General features: G+C 36.0%; 1 protein-coding gene across 2 annotated transcripts in view; it reads right to left on the bottom strand.

The window, feature by feature from the left end:
• Positions 1-16,505, bottom strand: part of PIAS1 (protein inhibitor of activated STAT 1) — a 128,723-nt gene that overhangs the window by 14,756 nt on the left and 97,462 nt on the right. For both annotated transcript variants that reach the window (XM_069595478.1, XM_069595479.1), the window contains exon 8: positions 9,410-9,483. In XM_069595478.1, coding sequence (XP_069451579.1) covers positions 9,410-9,483 — 74 coding nt within the window. The remainder of the gene's footprint in view (positions 1-9,409; positions 9,484-16,505) is intronic.

Here is a 16,505-nt window from a genome sequence, read left to right as displayed (position 1 = left end):
TACAGGTTGAAAATTACTATTATTTCTTTGGATATTAAAATACAGAGACTATGGAAAATCTACAGCAGAGGTTATTTACCCTCAATTCACAGCTTACAGATCCACTTTTACGGGAAAGGACCATGAATCCCTTGAAATTACACACAAAAATCTTACAAGTGTGTGCATTTTTCCAGAGAATGCTAAGTTGCTTCAGTCGTGTCCGACTCTGTGCGACCCCACAGACGGCAGCCCATCAGGCTCCACTGTCCCTGGGATTCTCCAGGCAAGAGCATTGGAGTGGGTTGCCATTTCCTTCTCCAACGCATCAAAGTGAAAAGTGACAGTGAAGTCACTCAGTCGTGTCCAACTCTTAGCGACCTCATGGACTGCAGCCTACCAGGCTCCTCCATCCATGGGATTTTCCAGGCAAGAGTACTGGAGTGGGGTGCCATTGCCTTCTCCTTTCCAGAGAATGCTTTTACCAAATTCTTAGGGTAGTCCCGAATCCAGAAAAGAACCACTTTACCAGGTACTGGGAAAGGAAAAATGAATGCCTTACTAAATGCTCAAGATACAATCAACCTGATCTCTGAATGAGAGTAATTCACAGGTCAAAACAGAATAAGCACTCCCGTGTTTGGCATAACTGCCAAATGGCAGCTCTGAGCAAAGCCAGTTGTTCACACTCTCTTCCCTCACTGGGTACCATCACAGGCAATTCAGCAAACACCTCTGGACCTCTTGCATCTCTGTTATGTTATGAGACTTGCTCTTCTTGCCCTGCAAACAGTGCTTCTGCTGACACAGGTCGAGTTTGTCCTATGAACAATGAGATCTGCTTCATTTGGTCTGAACTGCTAGCTTTGGCCCAAAGCAGAAAAGCTGTCCCAAGACCTGCCCAGGGAGCTACCATATCACCACCTCCTTGCATGGAGGACACTTCATACAGTTCAGCCAGATAACCACTGCAGGGTCCCCAGAGGTCATAGTGCCCATATAGTATAGAAGTCACCTACTTTCAATTACCGTATTTTTTTTCACTAAATATTAGGAAAAGATTTTCACACATGTGAGCTTGAAAAATATGAAGGTTTGAAAAGTATAAAAGTTAAATAGGAAAAAAAAAAAGATTCTTGGCTTTGAATTTCAGGGAAACGTGCAATTTCCTAGTCTACCAAGGAAACTGTCATTTGGGGTCCTAAATTATTGTTCTGGCACCAGTGACTTACTGTGCCTCTAGGAAAGGCACTTAACCCTTGCTGGGCCTCTCTTTCTATCTTTGATAGAACATGATTTCCCCCTTACTTCAACAGGATTTAGTGATGAAGAACAAACAAGGACCCAGAATGTGCCATCATCTTGAGAAAGGAGAAATGCCAGTGTATAGTATCAGAAGTATGAACAGGATACAGAGAAGGATACAGAGAAAACTGACAGTTTCCTCCTCTGTGCTCCCAACTCCACCCTGCATATGATCACGCTATTTATTTATGTGTTTCTCCTCCAAGAAACACATCTGGCTCATCTCTGTATCTTCAGCACTAGGAAATGTACCTGCTACATATACAGCAGGAAGATGGTCCTGTGTACTGATCAGGCTTCAGCTGTGCATGCTGGATAGTTTCTAGGAGGCACCATTCACTTAGGCTGTGAATTTTGGATGTTATTTAGTCTCTCTGAGCCTTAGTTTTGTAAAATGGGGATAAAAATAGCATCTATGCCATAAGACTGAGGGTCTAAATTATATTCATTGTACAGGGTCTAACACATAGTAAGCACTCAATATATGCCCCCCATTATTAATTAAAGTACAGAAACACATTTACTTGAAATCACTTTATGAGCTAGTAGGAGACCCACTCAAACCTCAGCCTAGTCAGTCTTCTCTTCTATGCTCACACAGTATTAAACAATTCCGTTACTTCCCTTCTACACTTCTATTTAATTTTTATGATTTGATTTACCTCAGTACCTGATGAAAAGGCATACACATAAACAGAACTAGCTCTCATAACAAAAAAAACACCTATGCCAAGACATACCACATTAATCTAGAAATATTTTCCTAAAACAATCTAGTTGGTGGTGCTAAATTAAATTTTTATGTCTAAAGTTCAGGCCTTAACTTATCTGGGAGGTGCAAATTTCTACTGAGTAGGTATATTTACCACTGCCTTAAAACTAAGTAGAGAGATCCTAGATGAATACAGCGATCACAGACGTGGTTCAGGTAACTGCATAACTAGTAGGCTACTTCTGACAGTTTATGAAGACAGTGGATAAGAAGATAAGATACAAAGACTGTTTCAGAATCCAAGCAAAAGCTGTAGAACTTATACTCTGAAAAGCAATTATTCTCCAAAGACCATCATCTCACATACCTTTAGCCCTAAATTCCCAGCTGTCAGTTCATCTTTTCATTGGGAGAGCAACTCTCAAGCCCTTATGATCAGCCACACTGACAAGTTTACCTACAGAATTTTTAAGGAACACTGCTACATGAATGGCACAGGAAGGACATGTATAAACAGGTACAAGAAAGAAGTTCAATTTGAAATGCAATTTATTAGCTGTCACACAAATGTCGTTTCAAAGAATTACAGAGTAATTGTTACGCGATAACTCTCATATTCCTGACTTTTAAAAACAATCACTAAATTCTAAATACTTATCTAAGAGTGGACACTGAATTCTCTAACTTCAGAGAGGAAGCTGAGCTTTGAACATTTTCATCTTGTAATTATAAACCCCTTTTCCCTATATGGGATGGGATGGATATTTGCATCATTTGCAAATAAACACTTTGAAAACAACTCCCAAATAAGTTTTCTAAAGCCACTAATCTTATTATAACATAATAGTAATTGAGAATACTGCAAGAGAAAAAGAAATACCCTACTTAGATATAAGTTCAAACCAGCTTATACCAAAAGGACTCTAAAAAACATCAACAATATATGTACTTTTCCCTTGTAAAAAGAAAACAACAGTGTGAAATTGGGACTTTTACAACTTTTTCATCATTATCATAAGTATTTCATGAATAAATCTTCAAAGAGATTCTTTTTCCTTTTCTTCTATCAACTCCAAGTGATTTGCATTTGAGTTTACAGGTCTAGGGAGTACCTCACAAAGCAGGTTCACAAATATTCTTCCAGTTCTATTTTTAATAAATCAGAACTAAAAAATTCCCAAAGAACAAAAGCATTTTTAATTATTTTCATTGCCTTTAGCTAAACAGCACACAAACAGAAACTCATTTATTTTGAGCTGTGTATATCACAACAGGGCAATTCAAATGCACAGTCAGACATTATATTTACATATTTCAAAGAGAACAAATCTCTTTTATTATTCTATAAATTTGATATATAGATGAGTTGTCATTAAAAAGTTTTACTTTTTAGAGTAAAAACCTACCTAAAATATAAGCATTACTGTTCCAGAATAATTGTAAAGGCATTGTTTCTTAGGTCAAATAGAAATCCATAAAAGTATTATAATTATGGATTATGTATAGAGAGAGTTGTTTTTCCTACAATCTGAATTTTGAAAGTGTAAGTCAATTTAAAATGAATTGCTATAGTTGCTGAAAATAAAAAAGTGGATATGGAAAGAAAAACTTAAAGTTGGCCCATTAAATTAAGAGGTACAAGGAGCAAAACATGATTAGCATTTTGTAATAATACAAAGATCACCTGAACTATGAAATTCAAAACTAGTTCTATAAATAAGAACATCACAATTTATATTGTAGTGCTTTTTTATACAAATAAACGCTTCATCTAAATGTTAAATATAAACATCATATATATTAGCACAACTGTAAACACTTTTAAAATGAGAATGCAAAAAAACAAGACCCTTTCCAGTGATTTAAATGGAAAATGAAGCTTATGCACATTCCTAAATTTCTTATATTCTCTAAATTGGTATTTTATAATGGAACGGGGTGGCAATAAATCATGTCAAAGGGGAGGGTGGATAAATAGGTGTTTGGAAGAAAGAGGGTATGATAGGTATACAACTTAAAAAAACTCTTCTTACCCTTCACTAACCTGGACTGTGAACCATTTTTCTAAATGTTAAAAAATACCACATTCCTTTACACCATAGTCTATTATAATGTCTGATTAACTTAAGAATCCATCCCAGGTCCCTCCAGTCAATAACTTTTATTGTACAAAACAATTTAACATTAAATCTACCATCTTACCCATCTTAAAGTGTACAATTCAATAACACTATGTTCACACTACTGTACGACACATCTCTAGAACTTTTTCATCTAGCACTACTGAAACCCTCCCCCCAGCCCATAGTAACTGTCTTTCTATTTTCTGTTTCCATGATTTTCACTACTTTAGATACTTCATGAGTGGAATCATATGGTATTTATGCTTTTGTGATTAGTTTATTTTGCTTATTGTAATATTATCAAGGTTTATCCACCTTGTAGCATATGACAGGATTTCCTTTTTTTCATGTTGCATACATAATATATCATATTTTATTTGTTCACCTCTTGATGGTCATTTGGGTTGCCTCCACCTCTTGGCTACTGTGAATAACGTTGTGATGAATGTGGTTATGCAAATTATTTCTTCGAGATCTTACTTTGAATTCTTTTAGATATATGAATTGATGGATCACATATTCATTTTAACTTTTTGAGGTACCTCCATACTGTTTTCCATAATGGCTACAGCATTTTATATTCCCATCAAGAGTGCACAAGGGTTCCAGTATCTGTGGCACACTTACTGACACTTGTTATCTTCTGTTTTTTTCGATTGGAGCTATCCTGATGGGCATGAAGTGATTATCTCATCTGTGCTTTTGATATGCATTTCCTTAATGATTAGCAGTGTTGAACATCTTTCCCTGTGCTGTTGGCCATCTATGTATCTTCTTTGGAGAAAGGTCTATTCAAGTCCTTTGCTTATTTTTAATCAGGTTTTTTTTTTTTTTCTGTTGGGTTGCTTGCCAAATTCAACTGAAGCTTTTCCCCCATGTTTCTTTTCGGAATGGAACCATTAAGGGTATTACACTTTAGATCTTAAATCCATTGTGAGTTAATTTTGAGGGTTCAACTTCATTATTCTGCATATGAATATCCAGTTTTCCCAATGCCATTTCTTTAGAGACTTTTTCCTATTATGCAGTATTGGCATTCCTAGGTATTTGATCATATATGCTATAAGAATTTGTTTTGGGGCCACTGGTCTATATTATCTATTAATATCATTATGTCAATACTATACCATCTTAATTACTACTGCTTTCTAGCATGTTTTGAAATTAGGGAATGGAAGAGCTCAAACTCTGTTGTCATTAAAGTTGCTTTGGTTACTCAAAGTCCCTTGAGATTCCACAGAAATTTTAGGATTTTTTTTTCTCAATTTCTGTAAAACATGCCAATGGGATTTGATAGGAACAACAATGAATCTGTAGATCACTTTGGTAGTATGGACATTTTAACAATGTTAAGTTTTCTAGTCCATAATTACAGGATGTTCGTTTATTTCTATTTTCTCTGAGTTTTTGCAATGTTTTACAGTTTTCAATCTCCTTGGTTGAGTTTATTCCTAAATATTTTACCCTTTTTGATGGTATAGTAAATGGGAGGCTCAGACGGTAAAGCGTTTGCCTACAATGCGGGAGACCTAGGTTTGATTCCTGGGTTGGGAAGATCCCCTGGAGAAGGAAATGGCAACCCACTCCAGCACTCTTGCCTGGAAAATCCCATGGATGGCAGAGCCTGGTGGGCTACAGTCATGGGGTCACAAACAGTCGGATACGACTGAGTGACTTCACTTTCTTTCTTTCTTTGTTTCCTTTTCAGTTTGGTCACCTAGTTCCTTTTCAGAAAGACAACTAACTTTTTAAAGTTCTAGTTATTTATTTTTGGCTGTGCTGGATCTTCGCTGCTGCATGGGCTTTCTCTAGCTGGGGTGAGTGGGGGCTGCTCTTTGCTGCAGCATGCAGGGTTTCCATTGCTGTTGCTTCTCTTGTGGAGCACTCGCTCTCGGGCACACAGGCTTCAGTAGTTGTGGCTCCAGGCGCTAGAGCATGGGCTCGACAGCTGTGGCACACAGGCCGAGTTGCTCTGCAGCATGTAGGATCTTCCTGGATCAGGAATCCAACCTGTGTCTCCTACACTGGCAGGTGGATTCTTTCCACTGAGCCACCACGGAAGCCCAAAAGGCCACTAACATTTGACTGCTACTTTGTGTTGATTTTGACTATAACTTTGTTAGTTCTAACACGTTTTTTGTTGGTTTGAGGCATCTTAAGGGGAGTTTTCTACATAAAAGATCATGTCATCTGAAAACAGAAGTTATTTCACTGTTCCTTTCCAATCTACCACCAGCCCAATCGTTCTGGCTAGAACTTCCAGTACTATATTGAACAGCAGTGGTGCAAATGGGCATCCTTGTCTTGTTCTTTACCTTGGAGGAACAGCTTTCAAGAAGTCTTTCCACACTGAGTATAATGCTCATTGTGGGCTTTTCATATGTTGAGGAAGCATCTTTCTATTTCTAGTTTGCTGAGTATTTTTATCATGAAAGGGTGTTGAATTTTATTAAATGCTTTTGTAATTTTTTTCTATACTGAATTGAGATGTGGGTTTTGTTCTCCATTTTGTTAATGTGCTCTATTACAATGATTTATTTTTGTATGCTGAACCAGTCTTACAATTCCAGCTATGAATTCCACTTGGTCTGGTGTATGATTATTCTAATGCACTGGTGAATTCAATTTGCTAGAATTTTGTTGAAAGTTTTTGTTCCATCAGGGATACTGGTATGCAGTTTTCTAGTTTGTTTGTTTCATTCCGTCTTGTCTTGTGTCTTTGTGTGGTTTTGGGGATCGGAAGGAAATGGCAACCCACTCCAGTGTTCTTGCCTGGAGAATCCCAGGGACGGGGGAGCCTGGTGGGCTGCCATCTATGGGGTCGCACAGAGTCGGACACAACTGAAGTGACTTAGCAGCAGCAACACTATCCTCAAAGAATGAGTTTGGGAAAAGGCTTGGTGTTAATTCTTTAAACGTTTGGTAGGATTCTCCACTGAAGTCAAGGGGTCCCAGGCTTTTCTTTGTTGGGAGGTTTTGCATTGTTCCTTCAATCTCCTCACTAGTTACAAGTCTGTTCAGATTTCTCCACGATTCAGTCTTGGTAAGTCATATGCTTGCAGGAATTTATCTACTTCTTCTAGGTTATCTAATTTGTTGGTGTTAACAGTCTCATAATCCTTTTAATTTCTGTGACATCTGTTATAATGTCTCTTCTTTCATTTCTAATTTGAGCTATCTGAATCTTTCCTCTTTTTTCTTAGTTTAGCTAAGGGCTTGTCAATTTTGTTGATCTTTCAAAAACCAACTCTTAGTCTCGTGATTTTTTTTGGACTCTTTTTCTCGTCTCTATTTCATTTATCTCCTTTCTAATCTGTATTTCTTTCTGTGTGCTGACTTCGGCTTTAGTTTGTTTTTCTAGTTTCTTGAGGTACAAGATTAGGTGGTTGATTTGAGTTCTTTCTTTTTCAATGTAAGCATTTACTGCTGTAAACTTTCCTCCTCCTACTCTTCTGCTACATCTTGTAAATTTTGGTATACCGTATTTTTATTTTCATCTTCAAATATTTTCTAAATTCCCTGTGACCTCTTCTTTTGATTCATCGGTTGAGAATGTATTATTAAATTTCCACATGTTTGTGGATTTTCCTGTTTTTTTTTTCCTGTTACTGATTCCTAGTTTCATCACATTGTGATCAAAGAAGATACTGTATATGATTTTAATCTTAGATTTGTTAGGACTTGTTTTGTAGCCTAACCCATGCTCTATCTTACAGAGTGTTCTGTGTGCCCTTGAGAAGAATGTATATTCTTCTTTGCTGGGTGCAGCATATCTGTTAGGTCCAACTGGTATACAGTGTTGATTAAGCTCTTTGCTTACTTACTGATCTTCTGTCTGGTTGTTCTATCAATAACCAAAAGTAGGGTATCAAAGTCTACTACTATTAATATTATTGTGTTGCTGTCTATTTCTCCCTTCAGTTCTCTCAACTACTGAATCATATACGTGGGAAAGAATTTAAAATAATTATACAGGGACTTCCCTGGCAGTCCAGGGGTTAAAACTCTGCCTTTTCAGTGCAGGGGGGCACAGGTTTGATCCCTGGTTGGGGAACCATATGGCATGGCAAAAAAAAAAACACAAACCAAACCCAAAACCCAAACAAACAGGAAAATCCTGGAGTCAAAATATTTTCCCTATAAAAATGACTGGCCATAGTAAGGGAAAAAAAGATAGAAGGTTATATATAAAATAATAGGTTTGGTGGTTTTTCTTAATTTCACTGTATTTTTTTTTACAGATGCTTAATAGTGAAGAGAAATTCTCTTAAGTAAAGTTTTTTTTTTTTTAAGCTATGCAACATATGCATAAACTAATTCTTGAGCTACAGACTTTTTCATTACTTTTTGTGTTGAGGTGTATTTTTCACACTTGTGTTGAGGTTTTATAAATTATAAGAGACTAAGATATAAGACAAATAAAACAATTTTTGTTTAAGAATAAATTAATCTTAGATTAGTAGGATTTCAGTATTAAAAGCCTTCAATATCAGACTTGCCTGAACAATCCCAGCAAATGAGGAAATAGCTGAGTCCTCTTATTTTTCATATTTTCTCCCCAATTTAAATATGATTACAAAAGGCAATCAAAATGTAACTTACTTTTAGTTTTTCACGTATCTTTGTATGAAAGCATCATTCAACTACCATTCCTACTACTGGTAGACCTAATATCAAATTAGTTAAAAAGCAAACCTTAACAACGCATTTTTGGAAACATTCACTACCAGTTTTCACTTAGGCATTATATTTATTTTATACAAATGAATGAAACTGATCTCATTTTCTGGTTTAAAAATATGTCTAGTTGATTTTTATATGCATACCAATTCAATTATTCAGTAATAATTCAATAATTATTCAATTATTATTAAATAATAGTTTTAAATTCTTGTTATAGTCATTGCTGACAAAGTGGTTGAGTTAAATGTATGAGTAATCATGGTCAGATTTTTATTCAGAAGCATACTATTTAATAAAATGAAATTTCAATAAATACATTGAAATGATAAACATGCCTCATTTGGAGATTTTACACTTAAGTCTGAGAGACAGTCATCTGATAACCATAATCAATATTTAAATATAACTAAGAGCAGAAAAATTTTATAGACATAAACTTGTTTACATTTCAAATCCTAAGACTACATAATATCTTTTACTTTTCATAAACTCTTAACAAGTGGGTATGTTTCAAGGTAACAGAATTTGTTAAATACTAGAAATACTTAATAAAAAAAAGAAAATGTGTATTAAACCTCCTGGAGAGCAAATATTAGTTAGCACTTACTGGACATAGTAGAGAAACCCTCAGGCTGGTTGTAGCTATTTCACTGTCTGGATCTGCAGTCAACTTCTCTTTAACTGACATTCATCAAAGAAAAAACAAACAAAAGAAGTTTATTAAAGATGTATCATTGATGCAACACAAGAATGAGGAACTTAAAAAAATGGCACTAAAGAATAATCTGCTCAATTATTTTCCAATCAACTGAATGAAAAAAAAACTTTATAGTTTATAATCTCTACAATAAGCAAAGGAAGGAAAATGACCGTATACCTATCTATAGACTGACTACACTTCCTGTAAGCTTCCTATTTCTCACCGACAAAACAGAAGTTGCACTGCACTAACATAAAGGGAATTTATACAAGCAGTTTACCACAGTCAACTGATGGCAGACCCTTCTTTTGCAACTCTAAGAAACTGGATAAATATCTTCTTCCTTTTAAACTATGACAATATTATTTTAAAAGAAACTAATAATAACTATAAAACTAACGTATAAATTTTTACAAAGCTCAGATAATAAAAATATTTATTGTAATTCTAATTTCATACTGTAAAAAGAAAAAAGTTCAACTGCCTTTTTAAAAACCATATAATTATTTGAGTTTTATATTTATTTACCCATAACCTGATTAGTTACACTATCCTGGGCAAGTCAATCCTCCTCTCTGAGATTAACTTCTTGGAAAATAACAACCCACACTAAATAATCTCTAAGTCTTCTCAGTTCAAATTTCCTGTGGTTCTTAAGAGAGGCAGCACTGGTAATTTTACTTTTAAAGCTATTCTGTTACTCTTGGTCAGTCTAATACAACAAGGATCTTTATACTTCTCATCTGCAAACCAGCAACATTCAGGTTACTTCTGAAAACCCTAGAACTTCAATTAAACTTTAACACAAAGTGAGTCAGGATATACCTTAATGTAATATTCAAATAATTTTAGAAACTGTTTCACAGTAACTTTAAAGTCTATTTGTGTAAGGGGGACCAAGCGGAGTAGTTGTGGACATAGTTAATCACAGAATTTCAGACCTGAGGCACAACTGATCCCAGACAGTTGACTGACAGATGGGTAGAAGCACAGATATGCATAAATACACAGAGAGAAGAAAAGGGAAAAGTACTTGGATAAAGAAGAATTTCAGAACAGATGTCTATTGAACTAATAGCCATTTATAAGAATTAAGAATCCTGCCTTTATTAAGCTTGATGAGCATATAGTCTGGATTTTTTTTGAAGTGGTCCAAATCTTAGATACTCTATACAACTGTCTCCATAAACTAACTAGTGGATCTCAACTAAGATGCATGTCAGAACTACCTACAGAGCTTTCTAATTTATAATTGCCCAATGAATCAAAATGGAGAAGAGGGATACAAATGAGTAGTTTTTTAATAAAAAGTTCCAGATGTGATTCTGATGACATACTAAAAAGTAATTTTATGGCCTGGAAATTCTGAAAATTTAATGTCGACTTAACTTGTAGGCTATCACATCTAAAAAGGCATATAATCCATGGATTTTGTCTGGAAAATAGTTATCACATCACTTATGCTAATTAATTATATAAGTAAACTATGAAAAACATGCTTTTGCCATTATAGACCCAATCTTAATCCTTTCTTAAGATACATTTAATGAATAGTATCTGCTTAAAGGTGACCACTGCCATATGATAAATGTGGTTACTAACCATTTTACAACCACCCCTCTTAATACCCACACAGCAAGACAAACAGCAATGGGAACAGTAACTGACTTTAGGTTTTGTCTATATGAAGTTCAGCATTAGTACTCTGAAAAGAAATGGAAAAGAGAGGCAACCTGAGGCAGTGGTTCAGAGCAAAGAATCTAGAGCCAGCCTAGGTTATAATTCAGCCTTAGTCACTTTTCTGTGCCTCAGTTTCATCATGTTGTAAATGAGAATAATACTAATAGCTCATAGCATTGTTTTAAGAATTAAATGAGTTAATACAAACAAATGCTTTAAAATAACATTATTCTCAATAAAGATTAGCTATTGTGTGGATGGGGAGGGAGGTGGGAGGGAGGGAAAAAATATTAGCTATTGCAACAAAATAAAATATGATTTACATGTTCATTTTCTTTCAGAGCTGAAAGATTTTTCTGAAATTATTTTAGAATCAGTTTGTCACTTTCTTTTACGAAAAGCTCTGCTTTTTCACCTTTGCCATTATAGATTCAATCAATCCTTTCATGTAAAGATACTTTTTGAGGATCTCTAACTGAATTTAACCTACAGATCAAACTGGAGAGAAATGACATCTCTCCAGTAACAATACTGAGTGTTCTGACCCATTAACATGATGTATCTCTCCGATATTCAAGTCCTGTTTTAGTTACCCTTACCAGTGTTTTATAGTTTTCAGCATACAAATCTTGCACGTATTTTGCATAATATATCCCTAAGTACTTCATTTTTTTGATGTTACAATGTTTATAAACTGACCATATAAATTCACACATTAGCTCAAGTAGCTTTTTTTTGGGTAGATTCTTTGGGATTTTTTTCCCTACACAATGATGTCATCTTCAAATAAAGACAATAATTATTATTCATTTCTAATCAGTTTCTTTTTTCTTGCATTATTGTGCTGGCTAGGATCTCAAGGGCAATGCTGAACAGACGTATTAAGAAAGATATTCTTGCCTTATTTTCAATCTTAGGGGTGAAGTTTTTAACCATTTAATATGATATTAGCTAAAGGCTTCTTATAAAATACCCTTTCATACATTAAACAACCCCCTTGTCTCTACTTTGCTGAATTTAATCATGAAAGGATATTGAAAAAGTGACCAAAGCTTTTACTGAATCTATGGTGATGATCATATGATTTGTTTTCTGTTTAGTTTGCTGAGGTGAATTATAATGACAGATTTTTAAAAATATTTAATGACCCTAATATTCCTGTATAAACTATTTGATCACTATCCATTACGTTTTTATATACTCTATTTAGTCAAAACAATTCTGAAAAAGAAAAAGGTAGAGGACTACCCGATTTCAAGAATTACTATCAAGCTTTAATTAGTAAGACTGTGCTATTGGTATAAAGATAGACAAATAGGTCAGTGGAAGATAATGAGGGAGTCCAGAAATAAATTTATATACCTATCATCAATTGGTTTTTGACAAAGGTGCCAAGGTAATTAAATGGAGGAAAAATTAGTATTTTTGACAAATGTTATGGAACAACTGGGTATCTATATGGGAAGAAAATGAACCTATAAGTTTACCTTAATTTCTGATAAAGTGTAGGGGCTTCCCTGGTGATCTAGTGGTTAAGAATCCACCTGCTAACGCAGAGGGCCTGGGTTTGATCCCTGGTCTGGGAAGAGCCCACATGTGCCATGAGTCTGTGCTCTACAACAAGAGAAGCCACTGCAATGAGAAGCCCATGCACTGCAGCTAGAGAGCAGCCCCTGCTCGCTGCACCTACAGAAAGCCTGCATGCAGCAACAAAGACCCAGCACGGCCAAAAATAATGTAAAACAAACTGCAGACCTAAACTAAAACAATAAAACTTCTAGAAGTAAAATGTTTGTGATCTTGGATTTGGCAAAGATTTCATAGTATACAAGAAGCATAAACTATAAAAGAAATGGGAAAAATTTGAAGAGACATTTCATCAAAGAAGCTGGAAGGATGGCAAATAGGCACATGAAAAGATGTTTAACATCATTAGTCATTAGAAAAGCACAAATTAAAACCACAAATGACATATCACCTACACAGTAATCAGAATAGCAAAATCAAAGCAGCCTGACAATACCTACTGCTAGTGAGAATGGGGAAAAACTAAAAATTTCAAATCTTTTTGGACAGAATGCAAAAACGGAACATGCACTTCATAAGAAACTGCCAATCTCTTTTCCATACATTTATCATGTGACCCAGCAATCCTAGTCCTGAGTACTTACCCAACAGAAATGAAAACACATGTTCACAAAACTGAAATATTCATATGCAAAATGTAAATGTTTCCAGCAACTTTACTCATAACAAAAAACTGGGAACGATCTAAATGTCCATCAACTGACAAATGGATAAAGAAATTACAGTACCAATAAATGGAACATTACTCAGTAATAAAGAGCTCAAACTACACAAATGAACCTAAAAGGATTATACTATGTGAAAGAAATCAGAAATGAAAGGCAGGGGGTGGGATGAATTGGGATTAACATATATACACTATTGATATTATATGTAAAATAGAGAACTAATGAGAATCAATTGCATAGCTCAGGGAACTCTACTCAATGCTTTGTGATGATTTAAATAGGAAGGAAATAAAAAAAAGGGGGGGATGTATGTATATGTATAGTTGTTTTACTTCGTTGTACACTAGAAACTAATTCAACACTGTAAAGCAATTATACTTCAATAAAGTGTGTGTGTGTTAGTCGCTCAGTCGTGTCTGACTCTTTGCGACCCCATGGACTGTAGCCCACCAGGCTCCTCTGCCCATGGGATTCTCCAAGAAAGAATACTGGAGTGGGTTGCCATTCCCTTTTCCAGGGGATCTTCCCAACCCAGGGATTGAACCCAGGTCTCTTGCATGGCAGGGAGATTCTTTACCATCTGAGCAACCAGGGTAGCCTTCAATAAAAAATAATTTTTTTAAAAAAGGTTACATGTTGTGGGATTTCAAATATCTGAAATTCTGGAAAGGGAAAAACTAGAGACAGAAATCATATTAATGGTTATGGGAAGTAGGGGAGAAGAAATGAGAGGAACTGTGAAGGTCCACAGAGGAACTTTCTGGGGTGAAGAATGTTACATGTTTTCATTGTAACATGTGGTTCATGATTGCATATGCCTGTCAAACTCAGAATGTACACTTAAAAAGGTTAATTTTTACTGCTTGTAAACTTTGATAAATACAACCAAAATATTGAAGAAGAAAGATAGGGGATGGGAATCACGATGTTAAATTTCAGAAGAAAGTAGGGAGGAAAGACAAAGTAAGTAAAGTATTCATCATTTGTGGGCATGGGAGTGAAAGATAAAAACAAGACATGATATTTATCCTGCTGCATCAACCAACATGTGATAAGTCTTCCAGGAGTTCAAGTTTTCTTGTGTCACTGTGAGCTGCAGCAGTAACAGTATTTCCTTTATGACCCATAATAAAGTTACAGTTAGCCACATTAAAAATTAATCTTTGAAAATCCCTGTTGTCTTGTGCTATGAGAGTTGGCCACTAGTCACATGTAGTTATATTTAAATTTAACCAAATGTAAAATTCAGTTCCTCAGCTGCAGTACCACGTTTCAAGAGCTCAGCACAGACATGGCGCTGGTGGCTACCACACGGGACAGGACAGTGCTGATGCAGAGCATTTCCATCATCACAGATGGTTCTATTAGTGCTGTTATAGGTTAAAAAAAAAAACTCTATCCCTTTTAGACTTTTAAAGCTGGAAACAACTGAACATATTAACCACGTCCAACATGTCCATTTTACAAACAAGAAAACAAGAGGCACAGAGATGTGACCTTTCACTCACGATCTCTTCTCATCAGTTTACTTAATAGAAGTCTTAGGGACTACTATGTGCCAGACCCTGAGCTAAGCATTAGGAATTCAAAGAAAGATAAGATTAAATTCCTGCCTAAAGGAATTCATAGTCTAGATGGGAGCAAAGATACTTAGTTGAGAGCATCTCTAATGCACTGTAATGGAAACTGGCTGAAACTCAATGCATCAACTCTGGGGGTTCTGAGACACCTCCAGGAAAAAGTGAAACATGCAGGACAACTAGAATCAGGCAAAGGAGGTAACAGGGAAGTTCGAGTCACAGAGAACAATACTGACACAGCACTGAGGAAAAGAAAGAATTCATTATTTCTGGAATATAAAGAATGAGAGAGGAGTGAATACACATGACAACCGAAAGTAATAAACAGATGCCACACCAAGGAAAGCTATACGTTTACATCATCCTAACAAAGTTAGTTGTTTTTAATTTTTAAATTTCTATTTATTCTTGGCTGTGCTGAGTCTTTGTTGCTGCACCAGCTTTTCTTTGGCTGTGGTGTATGGGCTTCTCTTGTTGAGGAGCACAGGCTCTAGGTGTGCAGGCTTTAGTGGTTGCGGCGTCCAGGCTTAGCTGCCCCATGGCATGTGGGATCCTCCCACTTGGGATCAGGCTTTGAACCCATGTCTCCTGCATTGGCAGGTGGATTCTTTACCACTGAGCCAGGAGGGAAGCCCTCAAAGTTAGTTTTTATTCCATTGGTGTTAGCAAGCCATGGATTGCAAAAAAACAGATAAGGTTGCTGCTGCTGCCGCTGCTAACTCACTTCAGTCGTGTCCAACTCTGCGTGACCCCATAGACGGCAGCCCACCAGGCTCTCCTGTCCCTGGGATTCTCCAGGCAAGAACACTGGAGTGGGTTGCCATTTCCTTCTTCAATGCATCAAAGTGAAGTCGCTCAGCTGTGTCTGACTCTTCGTGACCCCATGGACTGCAGCCCACCAGGCTCCTCTGTCCATGGCATTTTCCAGGCAAGAGTGCTGGAGTGGGGTGCCATTGCCTTCTCCAGGTAAGGTTAAGTCATATTAATCATTTAGATTGCTATCAGAAGAGAGATAGGAAAAGGGGGTGCCAAGAAAGAAAAGGAATAAATAATTCAAGAATAGGTTTTTGAAATAAACTTAGGATATAAGAGCTTAAATGAGGTCAGTGATGGTAGGGAGAGAAAATTTAACAAGAGTTGAGAAATATTTAGGGTTTATGTCTGATAGAACTTGTGAATTTTCACTCCTTGAATTAAAGGAAACAGCGGTATGTTTCAGTGAAGACAGCTACATGTATCTACACTTGAAATTCAGGGGAAGGCCTGGAATGAAAATATTTGTTTGGGAGTTGGTGCTAACTTAAACCACAAAGGTGAATGTGATAATCTCTAGCAAAAAGTATGTAGAGAAGTGGACCAAGGACAAAAACCCAGGGAAAACAAACATTTAGGATGCTTCCCTTAAGAGAATCCATTGAAGGCAAGTGACTGAGAAGAGAGACAAGAATTTCAAGGAGAAAGTTGTTAGCACAAAATGTAGCAAAAATA

The sequence above is a fragment of the Ovis canadensis genome, chromosome 7 (assembly GCF_042477335.2).
Source record: "Ovis canadensis isolate MfBH-ARS-UI-01 breed Bighorn chromosome 7, ARS-UI_OviCan_v2, whole genome shotgun sequence".
NCBI classification, from domain to species: Eukaryota; Metazoa; Chordata; class Mammalia; order Artiodactyla; family Bovidae; genus Ovis; species Ovis canadensis.
The sequence above is the reverse complement of the archived record's forward strand: the minus strand, read 5'-3'. Positions and strand labels throughout refer to the sequence as shown.